Raw genomic sequence first — 22665 nt, 5'->3', positions numbered from 1 at the left:
TGACTGAGGAGCCTGCTAGAGAGTTCACCAAAGATTATACTAGATTATTTAAAGCAACTAAGGTTGTCAGTATCAAGAAGCAGAACACCTACAATAGTATAAATCACAAAGAGAAAGATGTGGACCCTTTTCTTTTAAATACCCTTAGTTATTCTCAATATATCAGAATGATTAAAAGTGTTGTGGAATTTTAGAAAGCATGATCTATTGTTTTGTTCCTTGGTAATATTAACAATAGCCCATGAATGCTTCATTAATAGCTGTTTGTTATAGTGTTCAATGCAAACCTCTAATCCCACATTTAAGTCTCTGAATTTTGGTAGTGACTTGAGCAAGCATTTTATGAGCATGTTTTGCTGGACCCAGTACTGGGCTCCTCACACACAGCCCCAGCAGCTGTGTTAACTCCAGCTCCCTGCCATTCTTGGAAAAGTCACTGAGTCTCCTTCTGGTAGAATCTGCCTTCAAAAAGACGGCTTCTTTCCACTACCAGATCCTGTATCTCATTGTGTTCACACAGCAGCTCAGGACCCACCTCCTCTGCAAAGCTTCCATTGCTGCTCACTCTGGGCAATGTAGTCTGAGAGTCCTCTGAACTCAAATGATTTACTTTGTTTCCATGCAGAAGCAAATTGTTGATTCTGCTGTGCTCCTCAGGCCTACCTTATGAATTTTACTTCCATAGTCTAAAGCACTGGTCCTACTTTCTGTAAAGCCTGAATACCAAGGTAATGATTCATTCTTCCGTTAATTGAGTAAACATTTACTGAACACCTCATTGCATTCCATGCACTACAGTAAGGGTGGGGGGCAACCTGGAGTGAGCTTAACTGTCAAGGACAAATGATAGAAAATTAAAAACAAAAACAAAAATTCCTTTCCCCAGAGAATTTGTTCCTAGATTCTCGGAAAAACATGGCTGACCTGAGTCATTTTCCTGTTAAAAACAGCAGAGTTTTGCCCATGCAGATGGCCTCCCAAACAGATGTAGGAAGTTAATTCTGCTCACAAACAACAGAGGTTCCTGTAAAGGCAGTGATTGTGCTGCTCTGGCATACTGACATAATACTACACTGAGCCTTCTGATAACAGACAAGCAGAAAAGACGCACAAAAGAATTTAGAGATGTTTAATGGTTTGACATGACTTTGTGAAGGTGAATAAATAAGCAATAATGGGGTCTTCAAAATAATAGCATTATGGCATTTAAATAGATGCTATAATTGAAGACAGTCCACAGAAATTCAGTCTGTTGATATTCTTCAGCATTAAATAAGCTGCTAAATGTGAGGGCTGGGGAGAATAAATACTCTACACTATGGTTAGAACAGCTACAAACAGGAATGTAGATGAAGCTGCCTCCTGGATGTAGAGGTTCTGCTTTTACCATTTATAAGTCCAGGTTAAAGGAAAGTTTAATTCACCAGTTAATGCTCACTAGATAAAGTAAGTTCTATTGCAGCTTTTTTGTTTTGAGTAGAGAAAGGAAAACAATGTAGTTGGAGTGGCAGTAGCAGCACTTGGGGCTTTGCTTTTATTAAATTACTGTAACTCACCAAATATTTTTATTAAATAATTCTTTTCAGAAGCTAACTAGAGCAGACTCTTAGAAAGGAGCCTTACAGGTTTGTATGTTTAAAACCTATTTCATGATACATTGATCCCAGTGGAAATGTTAATCTATTTTTCAAGACACTTCCAAACAAATGATGGGAAAATAAGAAGGAACTTGCAGGATACCAGAAACGTGTTGGGGTGGAGGTGATTTGCAAAGAGAGGCTGAGAAAAGAAAAGGCTCTCTGAGCATAGCCAGCCAGAGTCCTTGATCTCCTGCCAGCGTGGACAGAAGGAACTTGCTATGGTTGGATCTACCAGGATGCTATCTCTCAGGGCTGTTATCACTGCAAATGTTGGCAGATGTTCCTGACATAAAAAAAAAAAAAAAAAATAGGAATTCTGCTGTCATTTCTGCATTAGTGAGCCATAAAGCTCCAAGTAATCCCCAGTAGAAAGATTTTCATCAAGTGCATGAAAGGGAGCAGATAACTTCACAGTAGGGTTGCTGCTCCAGGACCTTTCACCTAGAAAAGTTGCCTTGTGGGAGATTGTAAAATAGCATCACAGTGATAGTGTTAATGTATTTCAGAATAACAAGAACAACAACAAAAAACTCATTAATGTTTAAAATCAGGTTCCAAGAATTATGTGTCAAAGAAAGCCTTACTAGGTTTTATTCAATGAGCAGCCATGCATCACGGGAAATATCCTCATCCTCTTCCTCTCTTTTTCTGGACAGAATCTCTCTTATTGCTCCTACACCCAGCTAAGTAGAGAGGTTATCTCAGAACGACCCTCTTTGTAGCCTAAGTGCAACAATTCAATTCTTGAAATCACAGAAAATTCAAAAGCAAAATAACACAAAAGGCCATTCCACTTTAGATGGAAAGCAGAAGACACAGTTAATTCTCATTGCTGAGAACTGCTGTGGATATCGCTCTGTATAAATAAAATGCTGATTGGCCAGTAGCCAGGCAGGAAGTATAGGGGGGACAAGCAGAGAAAAGAATTCTGGGAAGTGGAAGGCCGAGGCAGAGAGATACTGCCAGCCACCGCCATGACAAGCGAGATGTAAGGTACGGGTAAGCCACGAGCCACATGACAAGTTATAGACTAACAGAAATGGGTTAATTTAAGATATAAGACTAGATAGCAAGAAGCCTGCCATGCCATACAATTTGTAAGCAATATAAGTTTCTGTGTGTTTACTTGGTTCGCTCTGAGCGCATATGAGCCTAGCAGGTGAGAGAGATTTGCCCTGACTGTGGGCCAGACAGGAAAACTCTAGCTACAGAGAACTGATTTCTTTTCATTGATTTTTAACCCACCACCCTGAGTCTGCCACAGTGATGATCTACAATCCCCTCCCTAGCAAGTCTATCTTGGTTCCATGTAGAAATGATCATCTAGAAATTACACATTTTGTGATAATTTTATTAAAGCTTAGTCTTCCGATGTTAGAGAATAACAAAACTGTTTTGCCCCCCCCCTTTTAAACCTAACTTCCTGATGGATATGCAATTTTTTGAATGACTGTGAAGGATATAGTCAAGGCAAAATGAGTTCTACCTACGAGCAGCTGTAAAAGGTCACATAAGTTCCTACCACACTTTTGTCAGGAACAAACTCTCTAAGTTATCTTCCTTTAGTAAATTCCCCTCTTTTCTAGAACTGTGAGTTGCCTCCTACTGAAAACACATGTAGCAATTTTTCCCAGAAGTAAAATGTCTTAGGAAACTGTGTATTTTAACCTACACTAACATATCTCTCCTAGAAGAATATGATCAAATTGATGCTTTTCATTTTGAGTTTTGAAATGAAAACTTTATACATATATGTTATTTTACCATTTAAGAAAAAAATGCCAAAAACAGCAACAGAGAATATGTAATAGTAAGGTTTAAGAAATTTGGTCAAATTCAAAAGCATTTGTAGCAAAAGTAGGAATCATGCAATCTAGTTTAATTTTCTCTCTCTTTGCATGTGAGTGTATACACATACATATGTTACTGGTGATTGAATCTCAGCCATTCCACACACAAAGAAAGTGCTCTGCCAATGAACTGTATTCTAATCTCATTTTACTTACAGTTTTGAGACAGAGTCTAAGTTACCAAGGCAGGCCTTGAACTTCCTCTATAGTCCAGGCTAGACATAAATTGGAGATCCTCCTGCCTCAGCCTTCCAAGTAGCTGTTGTTTATTCTCATAGGTATATCTCTATCTAATAAAAGTATAAAACTGCCTTGGGGAAGGATTCATGCCCACTGGGAAAGCAATAGGTGATACTTAAAAGGAAGAAGATAAAGTAAGGCTTTAGCTTTAGCCTCAGCAGCTAAATGGCTAAGAGAAGCATGAGAATTATTAGGACCTCTTAAATCTCAAGTGTATACACTGGTAGTTCTGAAATTATTTTATAAGCACTTGAAATAATTTCATTTTAAATATCTCCAATATAACATATTATAATGCTTTTAGAGAATAAAGAAAAATTCAATTTAAGAAAAATGAAGTGGCAAATGGAGAGAACTTCCATATCTTCACAAACAACTGGAATTCTTTCTGTATTGCATGTCTTTTCCAGATATTGATGAGTGCACCACAGGGACCCACAACTGTAGAGTGGACCAAGTGTGCATCAACTTACGTGGCACCTTCGCATGCCAGTGTCTTCCAGGGTATCAGAAGCGAGGCGAGCAGTGTGTGGGTAAGTTCCTGGTGCTGTATGAACACTCCTGTCTTGATAATTAAAACAAAGCCCTCCCACTGTAGTGGAGAATGATACTTAACAGCTTTTTTCCTCTTCTGATGATGACCTGTATAGTTTCTAACTACCAAAAGGAACCTTAAGGTTGAGCCTATCCTGAATCCTAAAGTGCTATAGACTAAGTGAAAGCACAAATCTAGTCTGAATGGAACCATGAAGACAATTAAGAACTAAATTTTTAATTATGGCTTGTGTCACTAACATATTGGTGACAGAGGCTTCTTTTGCCACTGCACAGCAGAACATGGTGCATGGGAAGATGCTAAGGTCAAATGCCCCCTCTACCACTGTCATCTGAGTCTATGGTTACTTAAGTGCTCTGTGTATCACCATGTTCTTTTGTCTTGTGAAGATCACACTAGTTCCAACTCAGGAGTTCATGGATGGCAGTGGTTAACACATGTATGGTCTTGTGCCATATGGCTATCTGGGATCAGACAGAATTAGCAGAGTCTAAATCACTGGTTCTCAATCTTCCTAATACTGTGACCCTTTAATATAGTTCCTCATGCTGTGATGACCCCCATCCATAACATTATTGTATTACTACTTCATAACTGTAATTTTGCTACTGTTATGAATCACACTATAAATATCTGATACACAGAATATCTGAAATACAACCCCAAAGGAGTCATGACCCATAGGTTGAGAACCACTGGTCTAAAGCCTCTTTACATTGCCATCTTTGATGGTGTTTAAAGTGCAAAATGAAGCACTGTACCTGAGGGAGTCCGAGAGATAACTCCTGGAGGTATGGGCCATGTCAGCTTGTGTGACTGCTGGTGCCACAGTCCACACAAAGTGCCCAGTACATGTAGTAGGTGATCTGCATACATTCTGAATGAATGAAAAAACACAGTTTGAGGAGGCCAGCTGGCATGCAGTGAAGTAGAACAGCAGTCTGGCTTACTCAATCAAGAGGCCCAGGAGAAGTCATGAACCTCTGTGATTGGCTCCTTCTGCCTGTCTGTTTACATACCTAACCTCTTACCACAGACAAGTGGAAAAGCCAGATTTTCTCTTAGGAGCAGAGAGACAGGCAGCCAGCATCAACTTCTACCTGAGAATGTGAGCTGTTGACATGAGTATGTCAGCACTCAGCTCCTTGTAGACCTTGGCTGGCTCTGCCTGCCATGGGCTGTGCCTAGGTGCTGGAATAGGTGCCCAGACTCAAGGAAGGACAAGGGTTGCTAATGCTGGAAGCTATGACACAAAACAAGAGTGCTGGAAGACTCCACAGATGCCAAAGCTATGCTCTTTGGGTTAGTTGGGAAAATAAATACTGAGGGCCTAAAAGTACAGTAGTAATACACACTCCACTTCAGGGTGAACCGAAGACAAAGGAACACAGAGAGACAGGCTTTATGGGAAAGTGGAAAGATGAACTCACATCTGATCATGTGTGTGCTGCTATTGCCCTCATCCACAAAGGTAGTTCTACATTCCTTGGTAGAATAAAGGGGTTTCTTCATCAGTTCTATTGCATCAACACCTTCCCTCCCAAAGACAGTTGCACCACAGCTTCTTCTCACTGCTTATGGTTCTGTGCCACACATTTACACATATTTCTTTACAGAAAATTGAGAGACACTCCTACAAACCCTATTCCACTATCAAATCCCAACCTAGAGTCACCACCCCTAGGAACCATGATCTATCCAAATATAAGTAGTCACTTCTTCCTCCTTCCAATTAAGATTAAGTAGACCTTTTCTGGAAATTTCTAATCTGTTGCAGTCTGGTACTTACATAAAATATAATAAAAGTGTTGTGCTGTTTTCAATTGCTATGGCTAAATATATACTCTTGAGTTTCCATATTGTTATGGATTGACCCCATCCACAGTCAGCAGGCCACTAAGAAGCTTGCTCTCTCTGTCCCTTGTATACTTTTTTATTATTCATTTTCACTCTATGTAGTAACATGTTTATGCCTATATTCCATGCAGACAGATGCAGAATATATGTGCAGATATGATTATACAACCTTATTGCCAAGTGCAATGCTGTAAAATGAATGTCTACTAGTTGAAGAGACAGGCACCATCGAGTCATCATATAATCACTGAGAGTTGACTGTGTGCCAGGTACAGTTCTAGATGCAAAGAAATAGGATTAAGCAAACACATTTTACCGAATCATTGCCCTGGAGGAGCTATTAGAAAAATTCATACTATTATTGACTAGCGACAGTGGCACCTGGCTATTACAGGAAGCACTATAAACAATAGCTCTTAATTAATGTAAGGTTCCTATTCATCAAATAATGTAATTGAGCAACTACTACACTAGTCCTTGCTTTTGGACATTAAGCATATAGCAGAGAGTAGATAAATATCATCCATCTTCACCTCAAGGGGTGAGACAGCTCTTATTTGTCTCAGATAATAGTGAGAGAGACAGGCAAGCAAATGAACACATATCTCAATGTTAAACAACAACAGAGGCTACAAAGAAGTCTAAAGCAGGATAAGGATATAGATGGGGCACAACACACTATCACATACAGTGAAAGGGGTATCCTCCCTGAGTGCCATGAAACAGATACAAAGGCTATGTGGATGTCGCTCTCTAGTTATTTCAGTGTGCTGATTAATCAACAACATTTTGCATCTTTCTGATAATACTTCATACTTCATTACCTGGTATGCTCCAGATCCATGGCCTACCCTGTACCATGGACACTTTCCAACCATTCCACCATATGGAATAAGAAATGGAAGCTTCAGAAGCCAAGACATGGAATTGCCAAACCAGAATCAAACTCAGGTTAGCTTCAGGCCACTGAAACACACTATTGTAAAGCAGCAACACCATTTTGTTCATTTTTATTCTCTTTTTATCATTCGGTAATATCACTCTATAGTGCTGTATTGTATGTGCAAAATTGTCCTATTAAACCACACATGCTATGCCGTGGTTGTCACAAAGTGTAGGCATGAGATAATGACATTTTATTATGCTTCTAAGAGGGTCTGTCTCTGCAAGTTCTCCACTGAACGTTTTATAGTTGGAAATATTTATCAAAGAAGCACACAGACAGGAACACTTCATCCAAACGTCAGGACATGCTCAAAAGGTCACTTGTGTAGTGTCCTTTCCTTTCACAATGTTCTTTCATTTGACCTTTGCAAAACTTCCTAAGATACACATGGCAAGCCTTCCTATCACGTTCTGAACAAACACCAAGATACAAATGTTTAAATGGCTTAGCTGCAGTCACCAGCTGCACACAGCTCACATCTCTCCTCTCCTAATTGAAAGCTGCATCTTCATTCTTTCTCATTTTCCTCACTTTAATTAAGCTTTTGGCACCACAAACAGACATCCTTGCGTGCGTGCGTGCGTGCATACGTGTGTGTGTGTGTGTGTGTGTGTGTGTGTGTGTGAGAGAGAGAGAGAGAGAGAGACAGAGACAGAGACAGAGACAGAGACAGAGAGAGAGACAGGGGGGGAATGGTCTTAATCTCCTTTCTTTACATTTCAGTGCATTTATTTATTGCTAACATGGGTATGTGGTTGGTCTTCTGTTTTGTTTGTTTAAGACAGGATTTCTATATGTAACAGTCCTGGCTGTCCTAAAACTTTGCTTTTTAGATCAGGCTGGCCTCAAACTCACAGAGTTCTGCCTGCCTCTCCCTCCAGAGTGCTGGGCTTAATTGTGTGTGCCACCATGCCTGGCTTGATCTTTCTTCATTATGTCTTACTTAGCTGATGGCCAAAGTATGTTTAAAGTACATGTATGCTAATTTTAAGAGAGAGGGTGAAAGGAGAGATTGAGGAAGGGAGGGAAGATTATTTTTAACGTAAGATCTTCCTGAGATATGATTTCTACATGATTACCACTGAAAATTCAGTAAACCAACAACTTGGTTCTAGGTTTTTAGGTTTGGGGATTTTTGCTTGCTTGTTTGCTTTGGTTTGATTTTGGGTTTTGTTTGTTTGGTTGGTTGGTTGGTTGGTTGGTTTTTTGAGACAGGGTTTCTCTGTGTAGCTTTGCGCCTTTCCTGGAACTCACTTTGGAGACCAGGCTGGCCTTGAACTCACAGAGATCCGCCTGCCTCTGCCTCCCAAGTGCTAGGATTAAAGGTGTGCACCACCACCACGAGGCTGCTTTTTTTTTTTTTAAAGACAGGGTTTCACTAAGTAGCTCTGGCTGTCATGGAACTCACTATGTAGATCAGGCTAGCCTCAAATTTACAGAGACCCACCTGCCACTGCCTTCCATGTGTTAGGATTAAAGGCGTGCGCCACTGTGCTCAGTTAACAACTTGGTTCTGTGTCTGTGCCATCTGCTTAGATATAGATGAATGCACCGTGCCTCCATATTGCCACCAAAGATGCGTGAACACACCAGGTTCCTTTTACTGCCAGTGCAGCCCTGGGTTTCAGCTGGCAGCGAACAACTATACTTGTGTGGGTAAGTCCTGTGAGAACTGCTGTACTGACTGACCAACTTCTGCCTCAAGGAAAAGCAAGCCTCATGGCATGGTGTATTGTTTCTGGTGTTCTGTGCTCCCAAGTGAACTGATTTCCATCAGTCTCCCTCAGGGTCATAAAGCTGAAAAGACAATAACTAATGTGTTTCTTAAAACACACCAGGATACAAATGGAAAACATTTTTAACTTTGGTTCTAGTTCTCCTCTATGTGTGTGTGTGTGTGTGTGTGTGTGTGTATCTATCTATCTATCCATATATATATATATATATATATATATATATATATATATATATATATGTGTGTGTGTGTGTGTGTGTGTGTGTGTGTGTGTGTGTGTGTGTGTGATAGAATACTGAAGAGGCCAAAGGATTACTGGAAGTTCAAGTGCACAAACTTTCCACTCACAGTGCATATGACCCTCACATGCCTCTTCTCCCCTTTCAGAGTCACACATGGCACATGATTCTAAGACTGGCACAACTTGGGAGGAATCTAGTGCAGGAGGGAAAATGCCCTTTTCACAGTATTTTCTCTGTGTTGGAGCATAACAAAACTCTGCATAGGACTCAAATGATTATGCTATAATTGTCAAGGAATTTAACAGGAACCATTTAAAAAGTAATAAATAGCAAGATAACTCTTTACCACTGCATGCTGAGAGACCATATCTCAGTGTGTCTTATAACAATTATTTATGGGTTTGGATTTTGAATCTGAACAATGTAAGAAAATAGGTGCTGGAATGTATGTTTATTGGAAACATTCAATTCTTTGGGGGAAAATTTATCAAACATCAAACTGTCATTACTAAAAAATATAGATTCTGGTATTTCTAAAAAACGTGTGTGACAGACTTTTGCAGTTGTTCCAACAACTGTGAAACTGAATGGATGTTCTCCAGTGAGCTCCTACAGAAAGGGATCACTTACCATCAAGTAATACAGGCACAAAAGAGCAAGGCTGAGCCTAAAAATGTCCAGTTACAGATACACAGAGATAGATGTAGATTTAAAACCTTTCCTTGCAGATATAAATGAATGTGATGCCAGCAACCAGTGTGCTCAGCAATGCTACAACGTTCTCGGGTCATTCATCTGTCAATGCAACCAAGGATACGAACTGAGCAGTGACAGGCTCAGCTGTGAAGGTAACATGTTTATCTCATAACAAGGGGCAACCTTACTGACATTTTGTTGCCTGGTTGTTCTGCTGATGAAAAAAAAAAAAAAAACTTATCTCCCACAAATTCTGTTCTTGAAATCTTATAAAGGCATTTCAGTGAAAACCATGGCTTTTGAGCCTGTTACTGGAAGAAATAAGAAGCACTGAGTAGCTGGAACACAAGGTATAGCCTAGGAGTGTCTTGATTCTCAAAGTATGCTCCAGTGGCAGCTTCTGCTGGGAGCTTGTGAGTAACTTAGAATCCCAGACCCCATTGCCAATTTCCCAAGACAGAATCTGCACATGTAAGTTAACAAAGAGCTAAGGGTGTCGTAAAAAAAAAAAAAAAAAAAAAAAAAAAAAAAAAAAACCAAGACACCGGGCCCCTAGCTTTATCCACGTACTTTGTGACTTGAACATATTTTTAAAGAAGTCTGGGTTGCAGTTTCTAATGAGTAAAAAGATGGTCAGTCAGTGGAATGGATGACCTTGACAGTCCAGTAAATATGCTCATCCTGAGTAATTCTAGGAGCTTAAGGCATCATGAGGGGGATGCCATCAACATTTGATGCTCATACCCCCTTCATGATTCTGTCCATGTTTATTTGGGATCACATAGGTCATAACCCAACCAAAGAAGTCTCAAATCATGCAATGTTGTTTAAAACCATAAGGAGTCAGCTCAAGACTGCTGCCTCTGTCTGCTTAGCAAACTATAGGGTGGTTGCTAATTCTGAAATGCAAACGATTCTTCCTCAGAACGCCACACCATGCCAAGATGTCACCTCTGTAAAACTGCACTGGTATGGAACTTGAAGTTTAAAGTTCAAGAGAGCTCAGCAGCAAGGTCAGACCATCACTGAATAGGCAAATAGAAATCTGCTACCTGAGTAGGTCTTCAGAACCCAAAGTGAAGAAGAGTGTCAGTCATGAACCCACTTATTAGTTCACCTAGCCTCAGTGAAAAAAACCTCTGTAAGAAAACCTCTGCAGTCTGGGAGGGAGAGAGGGAAACTGACACGATGCCACAGTTGCCCCCTGCATTTCAGACAGAGCCTTGAGTTTCTTCTATTTCACAGTTTGTATTGCTTTGACACTCTTTAACTTATTTAAAAGTATGTAATATAAAACTAGTGCAGGAAAGTTTCTCAGCTCTATGTCTGTGTTTTTGTCTGATTCTACAGACATTGATGAATGCAGAACCTCAAGCTACCTGTGTCAATATCAATGTGTCAATGAACCAGGGAAGTTCTCATGCATGTGCCCCCAGGGCTATCAAGTGGTGAGAAGCAGAACCTGCCAGGGTAAGCTCACTGTTCTCATACAGCTGAAGTTGTAGCCAGGAAGAATGGGGAGAAAGTTGCAGGATTCAGACCTTCATTTTCTCATTGATTGTACAATTTGAGTTCCTGACTTATAATGTTAATAGAGTACATTTATGAAAGGGAGATTCAATGGCTTTGAATTTTTTTAAACTTTAACTTCCTTTCTAGAAACTGCGATTTAAATAAATGTTACTATTTTCTTAATATATTAATATCTGTGGAATTACAAATTCATAGCAAGGTGCATCTGAATATTAAGGTTGTATAACATCAAATATTCTGTAATAAATGGCCTCCCATTTGACAGACCCTTGGTCGGTCAAAGTATAGCTTTAATACACAGCTGAATCTCTGTAATATATTCTTGCGGCCCACAAGAATTTCCAATAATCTACCAAAAAAGCTTCACTTACTAAAATATTTACCCTGAGTTTTGGGTTTAGAGCCCACTCTTACTACTTGGACTAGAAAGACATACCTTAATCAAGCCTCAAAGTCTCTGACATACCAAAATTCTGAATTATGTACACTTGGAGGGTGATAGAGGGTCTTGCTAGATACCCAGGATGACCTCAAATTTGTAGCCCTCCAGCTTCTGCTTCCTAAATGCTGCGATTACAGGCATATGTCACCATTCCCAGCCAATTAATGTAGGATTTTAGGTGTTAAGAAGAACAAAACTCATGAGGGATATTAAAATGTGTTTGAACAATTCAAAAAAAGCAAGCATCGATCTAATAATGGCTAATGACCATGGGCCCAATTTCAAAAATAAATGCTCAGATGGTCCTTGTGTCTTCTCACAAGTAGAAGAACAGAGAGCTCTCTGCAAACATGCCATAGCCTGACAGGTAGATGGGAAAACATGCACCCCTCCCCTAACCTTCAATGTTATATACAGTTTGAAATTTCACTAATGGAAGAAAGATTATCAAATAAAGATAAAAATATAGATAATCCCAGAAAATCTAATATAAACACATTTACACAAAACAGTGGGGGAAAAAAGTATAACTGACCCTGGAGACAGAAAATCTGTGTGAATCTAATTCTACTTTGTTCTGTCTGTATAGTCTGAGCAAATCATCAGACTTCTCTAAGGCTTTCTCTTTGGAAAAGCAGAAGTGGGGGAATGAAACAAAATAACACAATAATTATTTACACAACTCACAGTGTTTTAATGAAATTTACTTAGCAATGTAAATGAGCAATAGTAAATCTCTAGAGGATCCCTTGTACTTAGAATTAGAAAGACTACACATGAGCTCAGGAAAGATCTTATCTTTAAAAGGACAGATCCAGGGCATGTAGAGTCTAGTCTAATGGCACAATTGTATGGAAGCAGCTATGAACTCAAGGACATCCAAGACCTGGGATCTTGTAGTATGGAAACATACCCCAGCTGGTAGGTATAAGTGTAATCAGAATGTCATTTCTTGCACAATGAACATCTTTGTAACCTTTCCCAGGTTACTAGAAATTCTGCAAATGTTAATTGTGGGAAAACATTGCATTCCAATGATCTCACTTAACCCTAATTGAGATATTAATATTATATGCAGGAAAATATTAGCCAGTCAAATATTTTAACCAGTTCCCCTGGAATCATCCAAACAAATGTCTATGTGTTTCTAATCACAAGTGGATTGAAGGTCAGCAAAGACAGATTCAAATTAATGCACAATAGGAGCTTGCTTGCACTATATCTTTGGGAATATTTCTGTTATAATTGGGGGCAAAAATGCATTGAAATCAATTGAGAGTTTGCAGTGCTGTCATGTTGAATATGCACAGGAGCAAAATGCTTGCTTCTGCAAAATGCCATTTTATCATGCAGACTTACATTCTTTTAACATTTAAAGCAATTGCTTCCAATTTGTAAGAACTGAGTAAAATCTAACATATTTGGATTCTTATCTTCTCCCAAGAAGTTCAAAGGGTCTGATATAAATGTTCTCATGACTGTAAGTCACAAAAATAGAGCACTGTGCACGTGTTTATCTAGAGAGGGTCAAAATAAGATGCACTTACTCACACATACATATCAAATATTTTAATGTTTCTTCCTGAAATTTTTTTCCAGAATGATATAGTTATTGATTACGCTAGATCCTAAGTTACTGAAAGTAATAAATGAAGTCATAGGCTCAAGTTCCTTCTGCTACTGCCATTCTCCACAGTACCAACCAGTCTCAGTATTCCTTGTATCTGAACATAACCATCATTTTGCCAAAAGGTAGAAATATTTAAAGGATATGTCAACAGCGACTTCCAGGGAATCTAGATTTATTTGTCTTTAGCTATAGTCCAGGCAAGAAGACAGTTCTTATAACTTATTCTCAGAAACTGTAGCTTTTCCAGTTTCCTCCTGGATTGAAGAAAACTTTTGAGAGCTGGAAATTAAAAGAATTGTTTTTCTCTGAAGACACTGCATAGAATTATTCTCACAATAGAACTATCCCTGTTATCTTATGACCTTGAACTTTCTCTCTGGTTTTCCTACATGAAACCAAGGTATCCTTGTCACTTAGCTCCATACAGGTTGTATGAGAAACAACTGAATTAATATTCATCAAAGTCAGGTGATCTGTGCCTTAACAATAGCTAACAGAAAGATTGAGCTGCCCCTCCATAAGAGTTTACAAGCTAGGAGGACAAACAAACAAGAAGCAGAACACAGATTTTGATAAAGTAAAATAGAAAGCAACAAAGACCCTGAAGGGACAATACCAGGTTTAAAACTTCAAAATTCACAACCTAGTACCCAGCCAGCTGACTTGAAGCAGGATTAGGTAGATCACTTAAGGAAAGATAAATGAAGGAATGAAAATATTTACTTGTAGGAAAGGCATGATTCATAAAAGGCTTCCATAAGATAAAATAGAAACTACAATTCATATGGAAATGAAATAGGAATTATATGGACGTTAAGTATTGCTATTGACATACAATAATGCTTGTTAGTAATACCCTTTCTTCAACTATCTTTTGGGGATCCAACTAGCCGAATCTAAAATCAGCCCCTGTCTGGTTTAACCATCATTCTCATTCCTAAGACTCTCTCCTCATGTGGCTGCTTCTGTTTATATTACCTTCTCCTTACTTGCCTGCCACCATGACAGTCCCTTCTTCCTCACAGGCCTAAACTACCTCTGCTCTATGAGGTAGGACACTTCATAGCTCACTTTTCAGGGCCTCGTCCAGAGGGCTCAACCCCCTCTCAGAGCACTACTGCCCCTTGCAGGCTCTCTCTCTCTCTCTCTCTCTCTCTCTCTCTCTCTCTCTCTCTCTCTCTCTCTCTCTCTCTCCCTCACACTCTCTCCCTCCCAAACCCTTTCCCAGGCTCCTGAAATAGCTGCCCTCTCTTGGAAATGTTCCCCTTTTTACCTGAGAATTCATTTACACACCACCACCCTTAAAGGCCCACTTGAGATGCCCCTCTTTCACTCTGGTCCCTAATTCTTCACACATAATCAACTGTACTTCAAATTTGTAGTGCTCTTACCTACTTCTTAATTGCATTTTACTCTGTAAGTAACTGTGTTTTATCTATATTCACAACTAGGTTATCAACTCCTTAGAGCAGGAAATGAAAATATTTTGTTTGTGTTTTGTTTAATATCATATAAGCAAAGTCATAATTAGCGTTTCACTTTGAATTCAACAGCTGGACAACTGAAGAACGATAAAAATAAATCAGGAAATGTCATGTATTAGTTAGTACCCAATGACTCAGCTATATCTATATTGATGTCAGTGCAGCAAATTGAGGTAGAACTTGAAAGGATTGGATGGCCAAGCCAGGGCCCTAACAGGCTCCCCTGCCCACCCTGGCATGGACCAGAACTTAGTTTCGGTTCACTAGAACCAGCTGGAGCTGAGCAAGCAATTCTCAGGAAAACCACAACTTAGGGGCAACCAATCAGCAGGTGCCCCCAGCCTCCTGCAGGCTCAGCAGGCGCTCCAGGCCTCTTCTGCTGGCTCAGCAGGCCCCCAAACTTCTTCTGCTGGCTCAGCAGATGTCCTCCAGACTTCTGCTAGCTAAAGATAGCTTTCCCTACCCTCCTGTCAACAAGTCCCTAGACAGTAGACTCCCCGACCACCACTGCCAATGGGCCCCTAACCACTATAGCCTCGCACCAATCAATTCCCAGACTAATCTTTCCTCTACCAATCAGCACCAGATTAATCCCTCCTCTCTGGAATTCCCCTAACTCTGCTTAAAAGAATCTTGTGATCCCCTCCAGGTCTCTGTTTGCCACCCCAGCATGCTGGAAATAAACGCTCTTGCTAAATTGCATACGTGACTCTAGGTCTTTCTTGGGGGCTTCCCTCAGACGCTAACAGAACTCAGTCTTGTGTCTAAGAGCAAACGGGACAAACTAGATGTAATGGTATACACCTGTAATCTTAGATTAGGAGGCTACAACAGGAGAATTTTGAGCTCAAGGCCAGATTTCATTATACTGTGAGTTTCACACCAGCTTTCTCTACATGGCAAGACACTGGCACACACCCAAAACAAATAAAAATAAATAAAAGTAAACTGACTGCAGTCTAGATTCCCTTGGGTGCTTCCTTACAAACCAGAATCTGCCACACACACAGTTTGCTTAGGACGGTAACCTCTTTAACCCTGTGACTGCAGATATAAATGAATGTGAGACCACTAATGAATGTCGAGAAGATGAAATGTGCTGGAATTATCATGGCGGCTTCCGTTGTTACCCACGAAACCCGTGTCAAGATCCCTACATTCTAACATCAGAAAAGTAAGAAACATTAGAGCCTTTACATTAACAGTAAGAAGTTTTCTGGTCCTCCTGAGCCAAACTGGTGACTGCTTCTGTGTTTGTCTCTAGCCGATGTGTTTGCCCAGTCTCAAATGCTATGTGCCGAGAACTGCCCCAGTCTATAGTCTACAAATACATGAGCATCCGATCTGACAGGTCGGTGCCATCGGACATCTTCCAGATACAGGCCACAACTATTTATGCCAACACCATTAATACTTTTCGGATTAAATCTGGAAATGAAAATGGAGAGTTCTACCTACGAGTAAGTATGTTTAGGCGGTATTAGCTAGTGGGAAGACAGCTGTTTATTGTGTGCATTCATGTGGGAATTAATCTAAAACTTAAAAAGTTTCACAAGTAGGCACATGTCCAGTCTTCTGGAGTATATGTGGTAATACTATCAGATATTAAAATCTACTTTTTACAGAAGAATAAGATTCTGAAAGATTAAGTAGTCTCCTAAAAGCCACCCAAATTCCAAGCCCTAGAATCTAATAAAGCTGTGTGTGATTCCCAAAACCTCAAGCATACCCCAAACAGGCACTGTAAATGTAAACTGTTTAACTGTACAGAGAAAAACACTCTGCAAATTTTTCTTGTGGTAAAGTTTATGAATTGTTTTGATGTTTACACATTTAACCTGTCCCTTGATAAATTAACTTCCTTCTCACTTCAGAGTAGCAGGGTTCCCTTTCTTTGCCAGAAAATTAGAAGTGATTAATTTCTCAGAACCAATTTCTAAAGAGAAAAAAAAAAACTCAAAATCATGTCCATCGCTTTTATTTTTTTCTAATAGGAAAGAGTAAGTTTCATTAACATACAGTGTTTTAAACTTCAGCTATACTAGGTATTTATAGGAGTTGCCTCAACATGAGTTTTACACAATTCAGATGCCTATTAATCACTAATCAGTTACTGCACAATAATACAACAGCTTTTCTCAAAAACTTCAGTAAAGTAAATTTCTATTTTGAACTTTTAGCCATCACTTAAGAAGATAAAAGCTTCCTATCCTAATCATCATGCAGTTAGATGTAGTCCCAACATGTTTTTTTTTTTCTCTACAGTAAACCTGGCATTTTGAAAATTATTTTTTATTTAGATCTGCTTTTATTTTTCTGACTTGATTTTTAAAGCAAAAATAATATTTTTCTCCAGAAATCCTTTTCTCGTGAATGATGTGAAACATTATCAACTTAGTATAGTGTTAGATAAATGTTTTGCAGTTAAAACAAAAACATTTAAAGATAGATGTGAATGTACATGCCTGAAATCCCAGCATTCAGGAGAGGGAGTCAGAAGGACTGCAAAGTTCAGGCCAGCCTAGGCTATCCAATAAATCTGAGGCCAGCCTGTGTCTGAAGCTAGTCTGAAGTTCTGAGAAAGAGTTCATCTCAGATTAAGAAAAAGAAAAATAACAAAATAATAAAAAAATACATGCTCTAAGAATATTTGTCACACAATTAAAATAAACTCCTACAAAACTGCTACACTGAAATTCTACCTGTAGACAGCATTTAATGCATAAGGATCAACCAGCAGGCATTAGTTGAGTGTCTACTGTGTTCTCAGCCTTGTGCTGGCTGGCTGCTTTGAGAAACTAAGAAGATATTCAGTACATGATTCCTTCTTTCAAAGAGCTTTTTACTGTGCTAATTTTACCCCAAGCCAATTTACTGTTTAATTCTCTGGCCCAAATAGAGGCCACGGCTATGGATAAGATCACTCATGAAGAGAACAGAGGGAATGGCCCAAATTGCTCAGAAGAGTACCTGAAGTAAAGAAGGACTCAATCATGAAGCCTTCCCCTACAAACTGACCTGAGGCCTACTGATCATCTCATCCACCATGCCCTCCATGTCACCCTGCTACCAACTCCCCAAACCCCAGCCATGCCCAGACATTTCTTGTCATTCAAAACAGTGTCACATGAGAATCTTGGTCTTCAGTGACACATTCAGTACCTGCCCGTCCTCTTTTCACCATGCTCTTTCTCATTCTGTGAGCTGCTGTCACTAGTACCTCACTTCCCCAGCCAACAGCCCCAGATGAATGCTATAATCCACATACCTACTCCATACCAAGCTTGTAAGTCCAGGTTGCTAATACTATAGAAGCTTAGTCTCTACTTTCAGATAGGTCCTTAATATGCTCAACAATCTCATTGCTTTTCTTGTTTCTTTCATACCATTCTCTTCAGCGCTTGTTCTCAAATGTTCTTATATTTAGTAAATCCTTATACCCTACTTTTGCATAGGTGAGTTACTTCCTGCTTTGAAACCACTGATACCAGCATTGACACTAACAGGCACAAATTTCCCATTCTATGTCATGAAAATGTACATCTGTGTTCTCCATCTGGTTTCCAAAGATATTTTATATTTTTCAGTCAAGACCAACCCAGCACCATGTATTCCTCATTCCATCTCCTCTGAAACCCTAGTATGTCAGACTCTCCTCTACCTCCAAACTTTGAATCCCTCTCTCCATGTTACACTGTCTCTTTGTCTTTCAATAAAATACTTTACTGGCATTACTTGGGGGAAAAAATACCAATGATATCCATAATGTTAAATCCAAGGACACTTTTCACTTCCAGTATTTGATTCTCCTTTGCTCTGTTGGATGCTGCTGTCTACTTACATGTTCTCCACTTAAGCCTTTATTTCTTCTCATCTTTATTCTTTTTCTAATTTTTAAATTATTTGTATGTATTATTATAGGTATATGAACACCATGTGTTCCTAGGTGCCTGAAGTGGCCAGGTGAGGGCATCAGATCCCTTGGATTTGGAGATACAGCAGTTGTGAGCCACCTGATGTGGGTTCTTGAATCTGAGCTCTATTCCTCATGTTAGAGTAGCAGTCTTAACCAATAGCCGTCTCTCTAGCCCTTTGATTTCTCTCCTCTGTCAATTCCTTCAATGTCATCCTCTCCCAGAATTCTGTAATCTGTCCTAGTTTAATGTGTATCTCTTGTAGTGATAGCTAAATCTTAATTTATGTTTCTATCCTTTATATCCAGATTCAGTCGTTACTGCCCCCCCCCCTCCATGCATCTCCTTCCACCCTCCAATGCGCACTCCATGTGCAGTTCTAAACATGTTACTTTACAGAACTTCTCTTGTTCCATGATGAGTCTAAGGCAGTGGTTCTCAACCTTCCTAATGCTGTGACACTTTAACACAGTTCCTCCTGTTGTGGTGACCCCAGCCATAAAATTATTTTTGTTGCTACTTCATAACCACAATTTTGCTACTGTTATGAATTATAATGTAAACACCTACTTTTTCTGATGGTCTTAGGTGACGCCTGCAAAAGGGTCAATCAGCCCCAATAGGTCTCAACCCACATATTGAGAACCCCTGCTCTAAAGCATTTAAAAGCCTTACCTCTATGTTTCATGAATATGTATATATACCTTTGCATTCATACTTTTTATATCGAGACAGCCTAACATTTGTCATGTTCTATTTAAATTAACTACTTTCTTTGTTTGTTTGTTTGTTTCTTTGTTTGCAACAGGGTCTCTATGCAGCCCTGGATGCACTGAAACTCATTTATGTAGACCAGGCTGTTCTTGAACTTTGCCTGCCTCTGCCTCTGGGACTCAAGGCATGTGCCACCATGCCTGGCTATTTATATAACTCTTTATTCACTAGAATGTGAAAAAATTGTCTTACAGTTTCTATTGCTGTGAAGAGACACCATGACCATGGCAACTCTTCGAAAGGAAAACATTTAATTCGGTGGTTTACAGTTCAGAGGTTCAGTGCATTATCATCATGGTGGGACATGGTGTCATGCTGGCAGACATGGTGCTGGAGAAGGAGCTGAGAGCTTTACATCTTGATATGCAAGCAACAGGAAATGAACTGTCTCCACCTACACCTATTTCACAAAGCCATACCTCCTAACAGTGCCACTCTCTATGGGCTTAGCAGAGCCAGTTACATTCAAACAACCACACAAACACACAATGTTAAGGAAAAATGACAACTTTCTTTACCAGTTCCAAGATTATCAAATTCTTATATGAACTCTTTAGAAAGGCTGGAACTTTTCAACTCATGGGTAAAGAAATGCTAATAACAAAGAAAAAATGTGAAATGTTAACACATGTTAACAAGAAATATAGGAAAATAAGAGTTTTAAAAGTAAACCCTTACCTTGGAGCCAATGCAGATGAGGGGGTTAAGGTTAGAAGCAGGCAGGGACTAAGCCTATTATTTCCCCTGATTATCACAGGAAGTATGCCAACAAAAAATAGAAACTCTAACCCAAGAAAAATCATTCTCTCCACTCCTCTTTTCTTGTTATTTTAGCAAACAAGCCCTGTGAGTGCAATGCTTGTCCTTGTGAAGTCACTATCCGGACCAAGAGAATACATCGTGGACCTGGAGATGCTGACAGTCAGTAGCATAGGAACCTTCCGCACGAGCTCCGTGTTACGATTGACAATAATAGTGGGGCCATTTTCATTTTAGCTTTTTACAAGATTCCACCATAGGCATTTAAATAAGCCAAAGAATATTGTTACATTAAAACACTATTTTATTTATAGATATATCTAGTACATCTATATCCAGACAGTTACACTATGGTAGGAAGTGGGCATTTAATCTGTAAGATTATAAGTTTATCTTTATCACTGAGTGTAAATTAGGCATTAATCCACCAAACATTCTTCTTGAAGGGAGCTAAGCATATATTATCTGGTGAAACTTGGATTCTTTCCTATAAAAATGGGACCAAGCAATGATACTGTTCTGTGGTGTGTAGAGAAATATACATTTGCACAGACCATCTCATGAGGATTGGCCATCTTAATATCAAGAGCAAGGAGGAGGGTTTTTTTAACTGCTTTGTAAGAAAAAGGAAAAAAGTCAATAAAGATATATTTCTTTAGAAAATGAGAACCTACCATGTTTGTCTTGGTCTATATTTTAATGATCAGTTTAAAGGTACTGTTTATTGTTTAGCAGTAAATTATTACCGGGCAATATAGTAGTTTCTATCAGACTCTTAAACTTTGTCATAAATTTCACCCATGATTACAAGTGAATCATATATCTCCTCAAAAATTATCCTCTTGAGAAGTCTATGAGGAATAGTAAAGAAAATAGCTTTTTGCAAAATGTTAGAATTCTACAAAGAAGCAAGTACATGTAATAGAATCCCTGAAGCAAGAAATACACCCAAGGTTCAGAGAGAAATGGAGAAAAAGTATTTTCCTGGAGACATTCTTGTTTCTAAGCTTAAATTCTAACAAGTCTCTAGTTTGCCAGTAAGATTCTAATCCATGTACTTGCACTGGTAGGGGAAGAAACGGTGGCTCTTTACCCTTTGAATTAACATTAGCCTTCCTGCTCAACTCTATGAAAAAGGTTCATGTCTTGTTTGTGTAAAATAACTGCTCCTCTTTGATGTATCTTATTTTTAACTAAAAATATTCTTCTAGAAGATTACCCAGTTTTCAGAAGTTCTTTAATGTGGCCAGTAACAGCTGATATAATTTTTATATATTGAGAAAAATCACTTACAGCTGACAAAGCAAGAACAATCTTTATATTTTACGTGTATATAAATAAAGTAGGAGATGAAGACACATAAAGACTATTAAAATCATACCACAAAAAAAAATTGGTTTCAGGTGATTTCAAAGCACAAATGAATGACCCTGTCACAAGTAACCTCACTGCTGAAAACAAATATCTTTCAGAGTTGACTAAATGTGCAAGAATTGTCAAAAGGAGAATTCACCAGGGAACAAAATACCAATTCCTTGTGTATAAGGAGTTGGGGTAGGTTTCATGCACTTCAGGATACAGAAGCACAGAGAGTGGAAGATCCTGCTGAGCAGCCACAGGACTGCTGAACTATGAACACAGCCCTCTTGCTTGCTACATGAGAGTCTACAGTCCACATAAATTAGAGATTGGCATAAACTTTTCCATTTTTAACCAATCCATATTTTCCCTACTATGTACAAAGCCTTCAAGTCAGATCTTAATACAAAAACACTTGAGGAAATGAGGATCTACCATATTTGTGTTGGTCTTTAATGATCAGTCTTAAAGCAGATGTTGATTGTGAAGCATTAAATCACTACTGTAAAGCATGCTAGTGTCTATAGGACTCTCAAAGTTTGCCAAAGATTTCATCCAAAGCTAAGATATTTTCCAAGATTTTTTTCATCTTAAAAAGACAGGCTTGTCTCTAGCTCTCCAGGACACTGCAGAAGTAATGGGAATCTATAGAATATTCATGCATAAATGCTGGCCTTCCAGCCCCACTTCAAACACTGCATATATTATATGGATCAACAAAAGCCATTAGCTGCCAAAAAGATGATTTCCCTTTTAGTACAAAGCCTTCTCCAATCCACAAATCACAGACATATTGAAAGACTGACATACTGCAGCCACACTGAGGCAATTCCTTTCTTTAAATTGTGGTAAATGCGCACAACATATGATACACTGTTTTAGTGTGTGCAGTTTTGAAGTACACACTTCAGTGCATGAAGCACATTCACCAAACTATGTAACTATCACCACTCTCTAGATCCATAACATTTTATTCACTAAAAAAATGAGCCCATTATAGTCACTCCC

At 39.1% G+C, this 22665-nt stretch overlaps 1 protein-coding gene across 4 annotated transcripts in view; it reads left to right on the top strand.

Annotated features, from left to right (window-relative positions):
* Efemp1 (EGF containing fibulin extracellular matrix protein 1) overlaps positions 1 to 21658 on the top strand; it is a 68762-nt gene extending 47104 nt beyond the window's left edge. For 2 of the 4 annotated variants that reach the window (XM_036201215.1, XM_036201213.1), the window contains exons 5-11: positions 4141 to 4263; positions 8626 to 8745; positions 9795 to 9914; positions 11113 to 11232; positions 15902 to 16025; positions 16116 to 16311; positions 20374 to 21657. In XM_036201215.1, coding sequence (XP_036057108.1) covers positions 4141 to 4263; positions 8626 to 8745; positions 9795 to 9914; positions 11113 to 11232; positions 15902 to 16025; positions 16116 to 16311; positions 20374 to 20535 — 965 coding nt within the window. In that variant the 3' untranslated portion in view covers positions 20536 to 21657. Of the gene's footprint in view, positions 1 to 4140; positions 4264 to 8625; positions 8746 to 9794; positions 9915 to 11112; positions 11233 to 15901; positions 16026 to 16115; positions 16312 to 20373 lie in introns of all 4 variants that reach the window. The other 2 variants (XM_036201214.1, XM_036201216.1) reach the window with 2 other exon arrangements.
* The last annotated feature ends 1007 nt before the right edge of the window (positions 21659 to 22665 follow it).

This window comes from Onychomys torridus, chromosome 10 (assembly GCF_903995425.1).
Source record: "Onychomys torridus chromosome 10, mOncTor1.1, whole genome shotgun sequence".
Classification (NCBI taxonomy): Eukaryota; Metazoa; Chordata; class Mammalia; order Rodentia; family Cricetidae; genus Onychomys; species Onychomys torridus.
The sequence above is the reverse complement of the archived record's forward strand: the minus strand, read 5'-3'. Positions and strand labels throughout refer to the sequence as shown.